Source organism: Mercenaria mercenaria, chromosome 10 (genome assembly GCF_021730395.1).
Source record: "Mercenaria mercenaria strain notata chromosome 10, MADL_Memer_1, whole genome shotgun sequence".
In the NCBI taxonomy this organism is placed as follows: domain Eukaryota; kingdom Metazoa; phylum Mollusca; class Bivalvia; order Venerida; family Veneridae; genus Mercenaria; species Mercenaria mercenaria.
Window position 1 is genome coordinate 22,940,139 of NC_069370.1, and position 16,285 is coordinate 22,956,423.

General features: G+C 35.4%; 1 protein-coding gene and 1 long non-coding RNA gene across 3 annotated transcripts; both read right to left on the reverse strand.

Annotated features, from left to right (window-relative positions):
* Positions 1 to 380: 380 nt before the first annotated feature.
* Positions 381 to 15,093, reverse strand: LOC123560462 (uncharacterized). Its single transcript, XR_008372668.1, has 4 exons — positions 14,922 to 15,093; positions 14,551 to 14,727; positions 951 to 1,091; positions 381 to 509 (listed from the first exon to the last, which is right to left on the reverse strand). It is a non-coding gene; the product is annotated as an uncharacterized LOC123560462 (long non-coding RNA).
* LOC123524857 (uncharacterized) lies at positions 6,847 to 12,887 on the reverse strand. 2 transcript variants are annotated; one of them, XR_008372667.1, is made up of 4 exons: positions 9,760 to 10,079; positions 8,757 to 8,932; positions 7,921 to 8,115; positions 6,847 to 7,070 (listed from the first exon to the last, which is right to left on the reverse strand). XR_008372667.1 is itself a non-coding variant. In XM_045303379.2 (4 exons), the coding sequence occupies exon 1, from the start codon at positions 11,620 to 11,622 to the stop codon at positions 10,381 to 10,383; it is 1,242 nt and encodes a 413-aa protein (XP_045159314.2). In that variant the 5' UTR covers positions 11,623 to 12,887; the 3' UTR covers positions 6,847 to 7,070; positions 7,921 to 8,115; positions 8,757 to 8,932; positions 10,104 to 10,380. The 2 variants fall into 2 exon arrangements, 1 of the variants encoding a protein (XP_045159314.2); XM_045303379.2 differs by lacking the exon at positions 9,760 to 10,079 and adding an exon at positions 10,104 to 12,887.
* Positions 15,094 to 16,285: the final 1,192 nt, after the last annotated feature.

A 16,285-nucleotide genomic window follows, 5' to 3' on the forward strand; every position in this document is an offset into this window, starting at 1 on the left:
TGATGTGGTGAACATTTGTGTCAAGTTTCTTCGAAATCCTTTAAGTGGTTCAAGAGTTACAGAGCGTGCATGAAATTGCTAACGAACGGACGGACGGACGGACGGACGGACGTTTCCACATATGGGTATTTGTGTGGCTACCCTTTTGTTCTCTCCATGTACTTTTAGCCACCTAAAAAAAAAATAGCCACATAAAAGCCTTACTGAATGAATGAGGGTACAGTTACCTCTTGATCCCGTAGCCACATAAGTATGCACATGTGGACTCGGACAGACAGACAGCGACGTCATAACATAATACGTCAATTCGGGCGTATAATAAAGGGATTGGGACACAAGATTTTAGACAGAAGGCGATATTTGATTAACCAAAAACTGTTTACCTGTACTGCAGTTATTGTCAGTCCAGCCGTCGTCACATAGACAAAGAAACCCTCCGGGATAGTTAATACACTGAGATCCTTTCCTGTTACAGGGGTTTGTATTGTCGTTGGCACATTCGTTGATATCTATCAGAAAATACATATTCTGTGCATTTTTTATTTTTATGACGACAAGAATATGATAGCATAATAGCTCATACATGTAGCTTCCCAGTAAAATTGTAAAGTAATGTAGTCCCTCTAATAGGTATGATAACCCAAATCTATTTTTAAATAAAAAGAAAACAACAGGACCATCATATTGAAATGAAAAAGAAATCTATTCCCCAACTAGGATTAGTGTTTCCAACAGAAATACTATGTTGCTATGACGTTGAACGGTGCACGTGACAAAATTGACTAAAGCAATATTGCAAAGAGGTAAAATATATAGCATTATTTTCATTTAACAGTCTTTTATCGGTGAAAAATTGCCTGCAGTGTTACTAGGTGGGAAATAGTCAGACCTTTAACTTAAAAAAACAAAATACCTCTGTTAAGTTATGCAAATCAAACGAAAGATTCTACCTTGACAATCAATTCCTACTTCCTTGTTCTTAGAGATATCTCTAAAGCCAACGTGACACTTGCACTCGTAAGACCCATTGGTGTTCGTGCATTGTGCACGCCTATGACATCTTGCTGTATATCGAGCACATTCGTCAATATCTGCAAATAAATCAACAAGTTATTTGATATGTGACGTGCAAGCATGCACGCCACTTAAGGTATCCAGTTCACAAATAACAAGTTCTCTGTTAAAGCGTCGTTGGATGTTCATGTAATGCACGGAAACGTCGACGTTGTCCGATGACGCTTACAAATATTTGTTTTGAATTCATGCACTCTAGGGCCGTATTTTTTCATGTGTCAGACTTATTTAACCATAATCGAAGAGGAAGCTAGCGAAATTAAGTTAATTTAACATACATTTTGTTTTGTATATACTTGGAATTGTGTCAGTGGAAGTATAAAATATCTGGATGTTTGCGCAGCTGTGTCTGATATGACCAGAAGTGTATCCAATGTCGATATTTAGTAACATATGCAACAATATATCAAATATTGTCTAGTAAGCTCATATAATTTTGGTGTCATTTGAAAGTGTATTGCCTACTGAAACAGAAAATATAAATAACATGACAAAATATGTTAAATTATTCTATTTTTTACTGAATTGTTTTCAATCATATTACAACAGAAATCATTTATTACTTTGAAAATAATTATAACATTTATCATCTGGCAGGCAAAAAAAACATGACTTTCATTTATGTCATTTATGCATATCATTTATGGTCATCTTATTTACTATTTCTTGTTCGGTAGACAAAACGTTTTCAAATGATACAAAAAACATAGGGTCACGAAGCATCAAAACAGTATCTTTTTGTGGATCGGATACCTTGAGACGTGTGTGAGAAAACGGACATTTTTTAAATAATCTATATCGTTAAATGCATGCAATCAGAATTATGAAAAATATGTTTCGTTATTTTCTAATACTTGCTTCTAGAGGTATTTAAACAAATAAAGATAAGAAATGTTTCGAGTCAATATTTCTGTGATCTGATTATCAATATATTAATATATTCGAATACGCGACGATTGTCAACATTATGTATTTCTCTCGTCGCCGCCTTTATATGCTTTCGAGTTCATCTTTTCATTTTAGAATGCAGTGCATTATTTAAATCCAAACTTAATGGAGTGTTAGAATTCTAACAGAATTTACTGTTTATTTGTTACACATCAGATCGTTTTAGTATTACAAGATAACATGACACTAGATTTGAGATACAAAGTTTAACGCATAGGCCATACCAAATTGATTAATAGTTCTTCGGAAAATTTTCAAAAAAAAGGGAGCGAGCGAACGAATTTTTTTTTTCTCAATTTTCACTTTTTCAGAGCGAGTAGATTTATCATGGAGCGAGCGAGTGTTTTTTTTTCTTCTCAACTTTGACCATTAAAGAGACGGATATGATTAAGCATGAAGTGAACCATTTCTTTAGAAATAACACAGAAATCAAAATTTACAGTGTGACTAACACAGTAGATAGCTTTCTACATATTTTAAATAATTCATAAGTGCTTTTGCAAATAAATTCTTGCCAAAACTCACTGAATCACTTTGTTTTAACTTTTTATTTACAATTACTAAGGAATGAGTGTATTTTAAATTAAGAATTTTATACATTAATCTGAAGTTGTGCCCCTTTAACGTACGAGGATGAGGAATATTGGAACCACATATCTTCTGAAACCAATTTACATGACTTTGACACATAAACAACTTTGTGAACCTCGAACCCACAGAGGTGAGATGTCAGTGATTACCAACTTGACCAGTGAGACCAAAGCAGAGCAGAAAAATTGCTTTGAATCCCTGAGGGAACTAGAAGATGTTTTTGTCTTCCCCTATGTATACCTTTAGCTCTGGCGGCCATTTTGTGCAGCAAAGCGGGACATGTCGGCGATATGCACAACTATGCTTGGTACTGGTCACTCCTGTGAAGTTTCATCGGAATCCGCCCAGCAGTTTGACCTGTGAAAGCTGGACAAGCTTAAAGCGGACAGACAGACGGCAATGATGTTGAACAATCATTTTAGGTTTGAATCAAATTCATTCAGTAAATAACAGAGATAGAGTGAAAGTGCATCAAAACTTTAACCTGAAATTCTAACTGAAAAGGGGGAATAATTCATGAAATATTGGTGCAGGAGTTAAGGCCCTTATGTCAGATGATGTGGATGATGATGAGGAATAACTATTTTAAGTTTGAATCAAATTCATCAAGTAATTACAGAGATATGATGAGTAGGATAGCTCTCCTTATACTTCGTATAGTCAAGCTAAAAATGTTTCGTTTGTTGTGCCTTGATCAACCTAGAATTGCAGGAGTTGGGCAGGTATGCTTTTTCCATTAAATTCTCTCAGGCAATACACAGCCAATTAAGATACAAACTTTGGTACTTGTCACTCCTGTGAAGTTTCATCAAAATCTGCCCAGCAGTTTGACCTGTGAAAGCTGGACAAGCTTAAAGCAGACAGACAGACGGCGAAGGCAAAAACAAAGACGGACAAAGAATGATCCCAATTTGGCACTTGTTGTGCTTTGATCGGCCTAGAATTTTAAGTCGGGTAGGTATATTTTTTTCTAATTTATCTCTACACAGCCAATTAAGATACAAACACGGGAATTGGGGTTACAATAGGGCAGATATTGTCAGAAGTACAGTGCAACCTCTGTAGAGCAACAACCTTTTACACAACTAATTTGTAAAGCTAAACCATTTCTGAAATTGACTAATAAATGTATTTTGATAGAATATTTGACTGTTGTAGCAAAAAAGTTACTTTCAAAAAGATTTGCGCTGATACAATTTGATGGCTTGGTCAGAGATCTGCAAACAAACATTTTTTAAAATAGCACTCGGCTTTGCCTCTAAATCATCTAAACTGAACTGAACAAATGATAACAAATAACTTGAAAAGTTTATAGCTGAACAATTATTACATGTAATGATAGTCTACAGATAAGATTTTCCACAATATGGAATATATTGTAGTGCCCCCGCCCTAGTCACTTTTACTTTACTTGGGTTAGGGTAAAAGAATGTTAAATGTAAACAGACCAAGGGCAAGGGGACTACAGTCAGGGGACTGAGTCCACCAATTAAAATACTACAAGGTTATTCATTGTTCAGGGATAAGCAATATGTTGACTAAACTAGGGTCTGGTCGCGACCCTATAGGCTGGTAGCGCCCAAGACAAGGCTGGTAGCGCTCAAGTTAAAAGGCTGGTAACGCCCGAGTTCAAAGGCTGGTAGCGCCCGAGTTCAAATTTATTTCAAAGTTTAAAATAAACTACTGACAACGTTCCTTTCGGCTTCAAACAACTTTCATTTATGGGAAGCCTTAACAATAACTATTAATTATAACTGAATAAAATAATCAGTAATGAAATATAAACCATGAAAATATCAGGCAAAAGTCGTGTAGCAGGCGGACCGAGAACCAACTCTAAAATTACAGAGTTTTCTAAGAGAAAACAGCCAAATACTGCTAATAAAATAACTGTATAAGTACCGTGCAGTTTCAAAGTTTGAATAATTCGTATAGGTTTTAGAAGCGTAAATAAAAAAAATGTCTAAGAACAAACTGACAAACAGCCTTTCTATACGAGAGACGGAGGCAAAGTGATGATTCTAGCGTTCTAATAATTAACCTTTGGTATGCAATGGTATGCAAATGAGGATGAATACCAGAATCTAAATTAGTCTGAATAAGGTCAAAGTCGGAAATACCCGGACAGGTCCATAACCGAGTTGATGCTACGAACTTTCTTCGGCCGACCATGACGTCATTCGGGATACGAACGTTTCCTTATATGCAAATAAGGCGGAGCTTAACCTCTAAACTAGTGTAAACAAACAAAGTCGGACAGAAATAAATAATAAAACAATATAGAACGCTACGAATCAACACTACATGCCAAGTATTAAATATCAAATACTTGACAATAAAAGTTAACTATTTCTGCAGAATAGGAAACGATTTCGGTCCGTCTAAATAGAGATTTAGTCACCCGGTGCATACGTACAAAATTCCAAGATGGTTGACAACTGTCAAAATTTCAACTGACAAAAACTTTTATGAAGTTTTACAAATTCAACAATGGACATTACATGAAAACATCGATTTAATTTAATACAGCAGGTGCTTGTTGTTTGAACTGTTGAATAACTCAGGCGGACATGGCGTACTTTTATAGAAAATCCCTGTGAAAGCTAGAATTACAGTTTCACTAACTGACACAAGCATGACATAAGTAGAGTTCTAACATTTTGAAATGTAATTTAGTAAACAACAATTTAACAATGAGACTGGTTATCAGTCAATGTCTGGAAATGTTACAGAACAATGAACTGTGATTAAAAAGTAGCTGACAGATAGCCTGACAATTTTAACATCAAAAATGAAAACTACTGATAGGCCGTAAAACAATGCAAAACAATTGCATAAAAACAAGGTCATGAGGCATCCTGCCTCACATTATATAAGTAACATTGTCATGTTCAAGTCTATAAAATGTTCATTTATGTAGTGAAAAGTGCTTTCGTATCACATATTTAACACCTTTTTTGTCTTTTAAAAAATTTACGTCCCCAAGTTTTGGCGTCTTTACCATTTGCACTACAGCCTGTACATAGCGGACGAACGCACGAATAGTTTCAGGGCTAGCGCTGGGTTGAAAAAAGTTTGAGCCAATTTTTACGCCGCGGATCGAACAGGCTCGCACGCTCATTAGCGTGACCATGACAGGGCTTTGGTGGGGTTTAAAGGGGGCTTTGCCCCCTCAAGGTTTTGGGCTTTAGGGTATTTCAAATGCCTAGATCTGTTGCAGCAGAAAACACCATTAACTGAATGGTCTGTCCTTGTGTAATAATAAGCATTAAAACAGTTGATCAAGGATAAATTTATTTTTAACCATAATTTATATCATTTCTCAATATATTAACAATATAGGCTCGCACACCCATTCGCATGTCCACGACAGGGCTTTGGTGGGGTTCACAGGGGGCTTTGCCCCCTGAAGCTTTTGGGCTTTAAGGTATTTCAGATGCTTAGATTGCAGCAGAAAACACCATTATCTACAAATGTTACATCATGCTAAATGCTTCATTACTGAATGGTCTGTCCTTGTGTAATAATAAGCAAAACAGTGCATCAAGGATAAAAATACAACGGATTTGTATACAAACGCGATCTCTCTTATTTTCCATTTTTAGCTGGATATAGTTTCACTTTTCACAGATTTTGCTTTCTTTGCAGGAGGTAAACAACCTGATTCAGACCTATGTTTTTCAGTCATAATGACAAGCAAGAAATTAATTTTAAAACATTTTATTATATACATACTGGCATCAATAATGAATTACTCATATGAAATAATTTTATTTAATTAACCTTTTTTGACCAATAAAGATCAAACACATTACCTTTCAACATTCTTTAATCTTGTCTTTTGATGACATAATGAAAGATGACCCATTATTCAATCAAGGAACTTCAATCATGGCATGTGCCACAAACAAACACCTTTGGTCCATGTATATTCATTAATCAGTACCAATTTAGCTAAACAAACTGTGAGAGATGCTTTTAATTACCCCAAGGGCACAGGTTTATTGTCACTTGATAGTGTTAATGGACCATGGACAGTGCCTCTTGTTTATTGCACGTTTTGTCACAGTCTGTCTTGGTACTCTTTGGTCCAAAATAACATAATTTAACATTATATAAAAATTGACTGGTTAGGGTATTTTTAAAGTTTGAGCCATTTCTGAATTTTCTTGAGCCAAAATTAGCATTTTAAGCATTTTGCTCAAAATGCCCATTCCAGTGCTAGCCCTGTTTTCAAAAAGTTTTGCTATATATGGATCTGTGTCATCCAGCAGGTTTTCTGTCTGTCCACAATAAATACAACATGGGGGCAGGTATGACCTAACCCCTTGTCCATAATATGTTAGCTCAATTTCAGATGTACATGACAATGCCCGTTTTGTCACAAGGCCATACTCTTCCACACTGTCACCACATGTGTAACTGTTTTCTTCTCGTAAACGCCGTAACGCTGTATCCTAATAATAAATAAAGTAGATAGTGTTACTGACATTAATATAAATAAAGAAATATATATATTACAAATGCAATAAATTGTACCATTTTCCACAATATTGAATATATAGCTACATCAAAGCTTGGACTGACTTTGTTTCTGGTTTAACGCCGTTTATCAACAGTATTTCAGTCATGTAATGGTGGGCACTTAACCTAACCGGTGTTCCTGGATTCTGTACCAGCACAAACCTGTTCTCCGCAAGTAACTGCCAACTTCCCCACATGAATCACAGGTGACAGACTAATGATTTCAGACACAACTGACGTGGCTGAACATTGCATTCTGTAGGTCCTATCATTCGACATTTGTGCAAAATTGTTTAAAATCCTTTCAGATGCAAAACAAGAGCTGCCGTAAGACAGCGCGCCCGACTAAAAACTGTATGCAACTGACATGCTTTTGTGGTAGACAGATAGATAGACAGACAACCAACTGGACTAAACTTTAAGCATGCCTTTTTTAATATGAGAAAAAAATGGCTGAAAGTATCTAAAATTAATTCAGACATTTACTCTACTAGTACACTAATAGTACCATTAATATTCAACTTATTCAAGGGCAACTGATTCAAGGGGAGAATCTTGAGTCTTAAACATGTGGTTGATACTGGTAACAAATCCAGGAACATATTTAAGTAAGATTAACTGACATCCATGTGAAGTGTATTACAGGTAATGGTCTATAAAGGTTTATAAAATTCCAACACAACAAAGAGATTAATTCAAAGGCAGAAATGGCCTGAGTAGACAAACACAAGGACAGTGTCAATTCCTCTACCTATAGCGTGAATAAAATAACTGATGTATTACCTGCTCCCTAGTCATCTTAACAGCAGAATAGACCACCCGCGGCTTGGCACACTCGGAACAAGATATCGCATCTCTTGCTTTGACTGCTTTCAATATATCCCTGTTTCTAAGGTCACATACAACAGATTCGTCATCGAATACTGAAGTTGTCTTAGCCGAAGGTCTATGGCTGCCATCAATGTCCTTTCCATATAGCTGTAGATAATCAACATTAACAATCAATGTTAGAAATACTTATATGCTAGAATTTGAAAGCAACAAAGAATTTAACTTTTTTACCCGTTATGTTTTTTTTTTTTTTTTGTGTAATGAACTCAATATTCAAAGAGATTTAAAAAATCTTAAATATTTACAAAAGCATGTTTATGATGAAAAATGTCAAATTGCGCCTATAAAACTATTAAACAAACAAAATCACAACATGTTATCTAGATGTTAAACAATCGATCAATGGTATCTGTAATGTTGTGAAACAACCATACTTTTTCACTGTTGTGAACTAAAGTTGTGATAATATACATGTACTTAAATAAGGTCTAACTCCAAAACAATATGAAGCATCTAGGATTGTTGTAGGGTTTACCACTACATTTTCTTAAGGCCGTTCTGGTTAGCTCAATAGGTAGAGCATAAAACTTAATCTGCCAGGAGTTGTAGGTTTGAATCCTGAACAGGGCTATGTTCTAACATTTGACTGATTGAAGAAAATTCTTGTTATTTTACCTCCACTCTGATTCATGTAAGTTGTCAATTACCTGATCAGAGCAGGTTCATATTTGTAAAGAATACAAGAAAACTGCCTCTGCAGTTATGTAGTTTATATTTACAAAATATACCTCATTAAAGTCTCTGTAATGTTGACCACCTTCATCTGGGACAGGGCAAGGCAAGAACTGAAGCCGTCTCTGCGTCGAGAAGGGCAGATAGTACAATATTGACACAGGTTATCCCCTTGGCCCTTTTTCAGCTGAAAACTGTAATGATTACTCTCCCCGTGAATTTTGATGAAATCCTGAAAGATTAACATCAGTGATTCATTATACAAGACAAAGAAAACTGACTCTATATATTGAAATAGATTGTGGAGTTTCGATATGGCAGTACAAATATTATGTGACATCTCTTATAACGGGGCATAATTGAGTAGTGTTAGGCTCCTATAAACCTGGAAGTTGTGAGTCGAACCTATTGTGTGCTGAAACTGATCTTAGCCCTTAACCATGCTGGATACAATTGCTTCTGCCTCTGCGACCCATGTAGATCATTACCAGCCCTGCATATCCGTGCAGTCTGATCAAGATTTGCACTGTTCGCCATTTAGTCAGTATCGTTTTGGTAAGCACCCCTATGAACAGTTAATGGTACTGTCCAAATTCAAAGATGGACAAGTTCATTATACAAATTAAGCAGTGTAAGGGTGAGTCTCCACATCCCTTAATTGTGGCAAGTCATACCTAGTATATTCTTGCCAGCCCGCTTAGCTCAATAGGGAGAGCGTTGGTCTACGAATCACTGGGTCGCGAGTTCGATCCTCGGGAAGAACATGGGTGTATGTTCTCCATGATAATTTTTATAAAAGACACTTGTGTCTGAAATCATTCGTCCTCCACCTCTGATAATTTATGTGGGGTAGCAGGCAGTTACTTGTGGGGTTAACTGCCCACCATAACATGACTGAAATACTGTTGAAAAATGGTGTTAAACCCATAACAAACAAAGTATATTCATGTTGTTCCAGGAATAGCCATAATCCCTGCTACCTAATTGGTCTATCCTTTTTATGTAATTAATCAAGAGTTTTATTTTGAAAATACTGATGGATTTTACAAAGAAACAAACCACATTCAAGGACTTGGTTGCATATTAACACTGTACTAGTGTTTGTTAGTTCTGCATCTGATGATATAACACAACTAAATGTATTCTGGAACGTTAAATGTACAAAGTTCGATTTAAAAATATTTAACCACTACAGATGGCGAAATTAAAACATGGGAGACAACTGCTACCGAACACAGTCCAGTCTAACAGCCGGTATATACCGGTACTAATCTGTACTGGTGCTGATAACTTTTTTCAGATAAAATAAATATAAACTAAATAAGTTAAAACGCATGTGCTTTTTAACTTTGTTTTATGACCGAACTTTGTATAAAACCAGGAAACTATTCAATAATTATTACCTGAAATTCCTTGCTAGTTTTTATTTCCTTGCTCGTTGCTGATGAATGGAGTTTAGAAGGATTTGCACCAGTAGTATCACATAGAATTTTCAGACTATCCTCAATGTCTTCAGCAGATGCCCCAGTGTAGGTAGTGAATGGGACACCTTTCAACTTCATTCTACTGAATCGATCATTAACTGTTGCAATGACACTCTGCATACTATCACCAAATGCTTGTTTGAGCTCTTGAGTTTTAGTGGTAGCATTACGAATAGCATTCAAGGATGTTTTATCTTTAATATTTTTTTTCCATTTCATCTGACATTTTCTCCCTAGACAAAGCTACATGTTGTAAGGCAAGATTTAGAATTGACATGCATCTCTCTGCCGGATTTACCCAACTCTGATTTGGCGCAGTTCTAATTGCGATTAGCATGTCGAGGTCAAGCTGCATCAACAGCTGAACAAGAGATGCTTTTACTGATTCATACGTAACACGGTGGTCAGGGCCTCCGTCTGTCATCATACACAAGATCGGTACCTCCAGGTTAACATTATCAGAGGAATGGTGTTCTCTAAGAATTCTTATCAGCTCTGTCGTATGTCTAAAAGGGTGTGAAGATTGAAAAACCTTGTCTTTTGTAGTAACATAGACTTTACCAGTGAAAAAACTATCATTTGAACTAGAAGGGGCTTCAGTGACAAGAACAACTGATGGAACCAAACCAGCAACATGAAAGTCATGATCTGCTGCAACAAGTTCTGGTCCACTGGCTGGTGTCATAACTTTATTATGTCCTCTAACCCCCGTAGATATTGGTACACCTGGGTCACCCACTGGAACTATGGCTTTGTCATCAAGACAGATGAATAATGACTCTTCCCTAAATCTAACACAGAACTGTTTTAGGTATCTGAACATTGTTGCAACATAACGTCCATCCGGATGATAAAGACGCGCTTGCCTTGTCTGTACCCTGAATTTAACATTGAAGCGTCCAGTATATCTCAAAGCAGTTTTCTGGAATGGATTTCCTGGCATAAATTGAAGTCTTATAGTCTCTGAACTTGGAATTGGGGTACCTGGTGGGCATTGCTTAGTCACCTGAGATTTCAAATCCTCAACTGAAATAGCAAGGGGGAGGTAAAGCTCATTACCATGTCTTCTTTCATTCACTGGCAGCAACTGTTTTTCAAAGTATTGCCCCATTTCATTAAAGAATATGTTGTACTTCTCGTTTACACTTTTTCCATTCAGTTCACGGTAGTCCAAAAGGAGCTGAGGATCATCTGATTCCAATAGAATTTCTGCTACCCTTTCATTCAGCATTTTCTGTTCATCATTTTCATCTTGGGATTCAGTTTGTGTAAGTTCATTATACATGTGGCGTAAAAGAGACTTTGGAGTCTTCACATGTTTAGCGTATTTGTTGATGAAGTCACGTCTCATAGCCCTGGTAGAAAACTTTGGAAGGGATTTCATTATTTCAGCCGTTATTTTAGCATTTTTTTGTTGTATTTGCAGGCACGTTTTCATTTGTAACTCCCCAAAGAAAGTTCAGAGTACCTACATTGCCACCATAAGCCATTCTGAAAATCATTGCAGGCCTCGTCAAGTGAAAATCTTTAATGTACTTTCTTCGCTGACCTCTTTCTCTTGGGGTGAACTGATCAAGATCAATATACTTATAATCCCCACCCTTCTTAAGTGCTTTGTCTAACGATTTATATATGTCTTGAACAACAGGAACTGGTGTTACAAAGTAGCATGTTGAATCTTTTTCAACACTTCTACATTCATCCTCCGATCTATTGTGATAAACCGTTTTGTGGCGTGCATTGTCCTTGTCAAGTCTTATTTTGTACTTTGTCAAACATGACAATAAATCCTCCAAATGACCAGCTAATGTTTTGTGTTTCTCTGTAGTCATAGATGGAAATCCCAAACATTTATTAAGATTCAAACAATGATCATTAAGTTTTTCAGACGTGATGATTGGGGCCCTATGATAAAACGCGGCAAAGTTATTATAACCCTGAAAGTGTTTAAACTGTTTGGGTACTCTACAACCATTATCTTCAAATCTTTTGTGACAGTGATCAATAAACCACAACGCATTTGATAGAGTTTTTACTACAGTTTGTCCAGTCTCACTCGTTTCCGGTGTCCACCCCATGTCATACTTGGTTACCCAATCTATAACATCACATAATAGTTTTTCTGGAGCTGACAACTTTTCTTTTTGTGGTTTTAATGGCTGCTTGTAAGTAGTCTGGGATTTCATCAAAACTGAAAATGCATTTTCACCTTCTAATTTGTTATTGTCACTATTGACAGAATTGTTATTGCAGTCGATTTCATATTCAACAAAGTGAGAATTTAAAGTCTTACAAACAGACAACTTCATAGCACTAGACGACATCAAAACCCCATCGTCCGATTTGCTCTGTTTTATTCGAATGTTTATTATTCCGTCCTCGTGGACGTCTTTCAAATTGAGCTGAGTTTTTTTTATTTTATTGAATAAATCGCAAAAAGTCACTTCTTCATCGTCGAGCGGCATATCGAAGGCCGTGTTCTGAAGAGGTTTAGAATTTCCTGACCTAACACAAACGATGAAAAACACCATATTAATTCTTGGATCATCAGCTGTAACTTGTGTTTTACAGTTAATGGACGATTGAATTCCAATCAATGTCACTTAGACGCATTTAAACATCGATAAAACCTATTTCGCCGTTATCATTCCGGACCGCATAATAAGAAAAAAAAATTTTTTTTCGGAGATTTTTATGTACGTGCGGGCGGGTAATTTTTTTTTCTTTTTCTCGGGAATGAAATCATTGATGCGGTAGTTCCGACGAACGACAAATCAATTTGGTATGGCCTTAACGTAAGAATTAATCACGCAAGGAATTTAACTCTCATTACATGTGTCAACATAATCATTTACTCAAAAGATTTTCACTGTTCGCCTTTGTTATTCGAGGGCTACTAAATTTTGGATAAAGATGATGAAAAATAATAACGCACCTGTGTATTCAATATATAATGATTTATGTAATAATGTTACTACTGTTTGCTGGGCAAGTAGATTAATTCAATTGTTGATCACCTTGGTGTTGCAATTTTGATAGAAGTATGAACTATGACAACTTGTTTAAATTAAGGATAAGAGATCAATTTGTCCAAGACTGGAGGGTCTGTATTAATTCTATGCCAAAATTAGATTATTATTGTAAATATAAGAATGATTTTTGTATCGAAAAATATCTCGATGTTATAGCAAACGATAAATTAAGAAAACAATTAACATGTATACGATTATCTTCACACTCTTTAGAAATTGAAATAGGTAGATACAATAATGTTGACAGACAAAACAGATTGTGCAAATTATGCTCACAAAATATGATAGAATCTGAATACCATTTTATGTTATGCTGCCCTCTGTATCAATGTGTCAGATTAAAGTATCTAGGTCGATGTTCCTGGCCTAGCATACAAAAATTCAATGCATTAATGTCAACACAAAATAGAACACGGTTGCTAAATATTGCAAGATTTGAGAAAGAAGCGCTATGCTTACGTAAAAATACTCTTGAAAACTGATTTTGATATGTCTACTGATCGATGATTGTATTTGTGCGTTTATGTGCTTTTGCTGTTTGTAAATTGTCTTGTGTATATATTTGTTGTCTTTGCCATAAGTTATCACTATTGTAAATGGCCAAAGGCAAATGTTTTGCCGATTGCTAATAAACTTGAAACTTGAAACTTGTTATTAACAGAATAGTTAGGTCATATGATTTCACGTATGCCTCGTGTCTTTTCCGTTAGCTAATAAATGAAGTGTCTGCCTACATAACTATTGCAATAAGTAAAATACCATATTGCAAATAAATAAGAGTATTTTCTTATTAATTTTCTTGCTTTTTTAAAGATTCGTTTGAAAACAAAATGATACTTAAAATTATGCATATACGTTATCGAATATTGTATTTGATCATCATGATCAAGCTTGGGTGTCATATTCTAAGTTTTTTTCTGGTACATGTAAGAAGTTTATATTCTAACTTTGCAAGTGCTTACTGCTCATTCAAGTTAGGGGTTTTAATACTGTTTCATGCTATGACTTCGGACAGAAACTGCAACTTACTATACAATGATATCTAACAAGTATGCATTTTTTCACATACCCGACCGAAAACAAAACATGTATGACTAAGTACACTTTTGCGTTCTGGCAAAATAAATAAATTTTGGCTGCTCAGTTGAAGAAGCACGTCAAAAAACACATTTCAGGAGACACAGATTAACTTTGTGATACAGTTTTAAATTTGCTTAATTTGACAAAAATTAGGATTAGATTAAATGTGAAATTTCGTGAATTGTTCAAATGTGTTATAGATATCTTAATTACGACATAATATTGTTTCAATAAAATGATATAACATGAAATACCATTGCACTTCGGTGGCGGACTACACCAATTTCCAGAGGAATTGCATGTAATAAACGTGACATCAGTTGTTTCGTAACCAGAATTACACTTGTATGTTGCAGTATGATTGAAAACCGTCAGTTGTCTTGCATCTAGCGAGTACTTTCCATTGGCTGTTTGGTTTGGTTTTCCACAGTCTTGTGAAATACGAGAAAAGGTAAGCAAAATTCAAATATTGTTGCATGTTACCCATAAAATATTGTCGAATTTACTTAAAAAGCCCTTTGAGATTTATTTTCCATATCTATCAGGTAAAATGCAAAGTTTAATTGAATTGCAATTACATTTTAAAATTTGAGTAGTTTAATTTAATAAGACATTTGTCACATACCTTTTATACTGCATGTAGGCGATGTTATATTCCAAGAACTACTAGCTTGACAAATGGCATGTCTTTCGCCTTCCAAATCGTAACCAGTTTTGCAAGAAAATGTTACAACAGACTCGAAAGTTGTTCCTTTTGATGTGTCAACGCTACCGTTGCCCGGCTGGACTGGAGGACCACAATCTAATCAAAAGAAGCCGACCGTTTTATCTTAACATATATCTATTAACATACATTTATATTTGTGTGTTAAATGAATAGCATGAATAAACACAGATACGATTTAAAATATTGACTATTTGCTTCTTTACAAGTAAATGTGTAACTATAATACATGTAAACCATTAATGTAGAATTCCACCAATCTGCGACATTCTCTGTTGTAGCTTATCTTTTCAGTATCTCTGACTTGCGTTGAGAGTAAAAGGTTTAAAATCTCGAATATATCAAAAGGGAAATAACAAAAGAGATTATACAATTAAGGGACCGTGAGACAGACTATCATTCATTTTGCATTCCACGCTATGATTCTTCCAATGTCCTGTTTCTGTACATGTAGTACTGTTGTCTCCATTTAACGTGTAACCGGTGTTACATCTGAATTTTCCTACTGACTTGTATGTTGTGCCATTCGACATATTAACTCTTCCATTGTGTTGATGGGTCAGGTTCCGCAATCTGTATCAGTAGCAAAGGAGCATGTTGACAATCATGAAGGAATTTAATTGACCACCGAGTTTTACTGATTTTGTACACATTTATAATGCTTATTCATATGTTATCCCAAAAGTTAAAAAAATAGAAATATGTAATTAGACTGCACATTTTAAAGGTCTATTCTTGTAGAAATTTATTTACAAGTTTTATTATTTCTGAACTGCCTAGCTAATGTTCATACCGTAGAATCTGGCAAATAAGCGCATATTCGAATATAAGCGCATATCAAAAGTAAGCACATACGGCCTTACCGTTATTCCGTATGGGATAATAAGCGCATGTCATGCCCTCACCATAATTTTGTCTCGAAAGTAGGCGCATATCTGATTACTGGTAAACAAACAAAAGGTGCAGCAAAAAGACGTAACTAACGCTATTATACCGTGATAATTGTTTATCATAAATACAGACGACAAATGTTCTTACCTCTTGAATAGCCAATAGGTGTTAAAAGATTTTAACGTCTATTGTCTGATAAAACGATAATGGTTTACGATAAGCATGCTTTTTGAATAGAAAATGTTTTCAGTAAATAATGAAAGTAAAAGTTTGAATATTAAACAGATAAATTGTTTGCGTTGTCATAACAGTTTGTCAATCTTTTGTAAATCTGTGAAAAGAATATGGATAAAATGCTACAATCTTAGGGCCAT

Coding starts and splice junctions, on each gene's coding strand:
- LOC123524857 (XM_045303379.2), bottom strand. CDS start 11,622: ATGAAAACGTGCCTGCAAATACAACAAAAAAATGCTAAAATAACGGCT.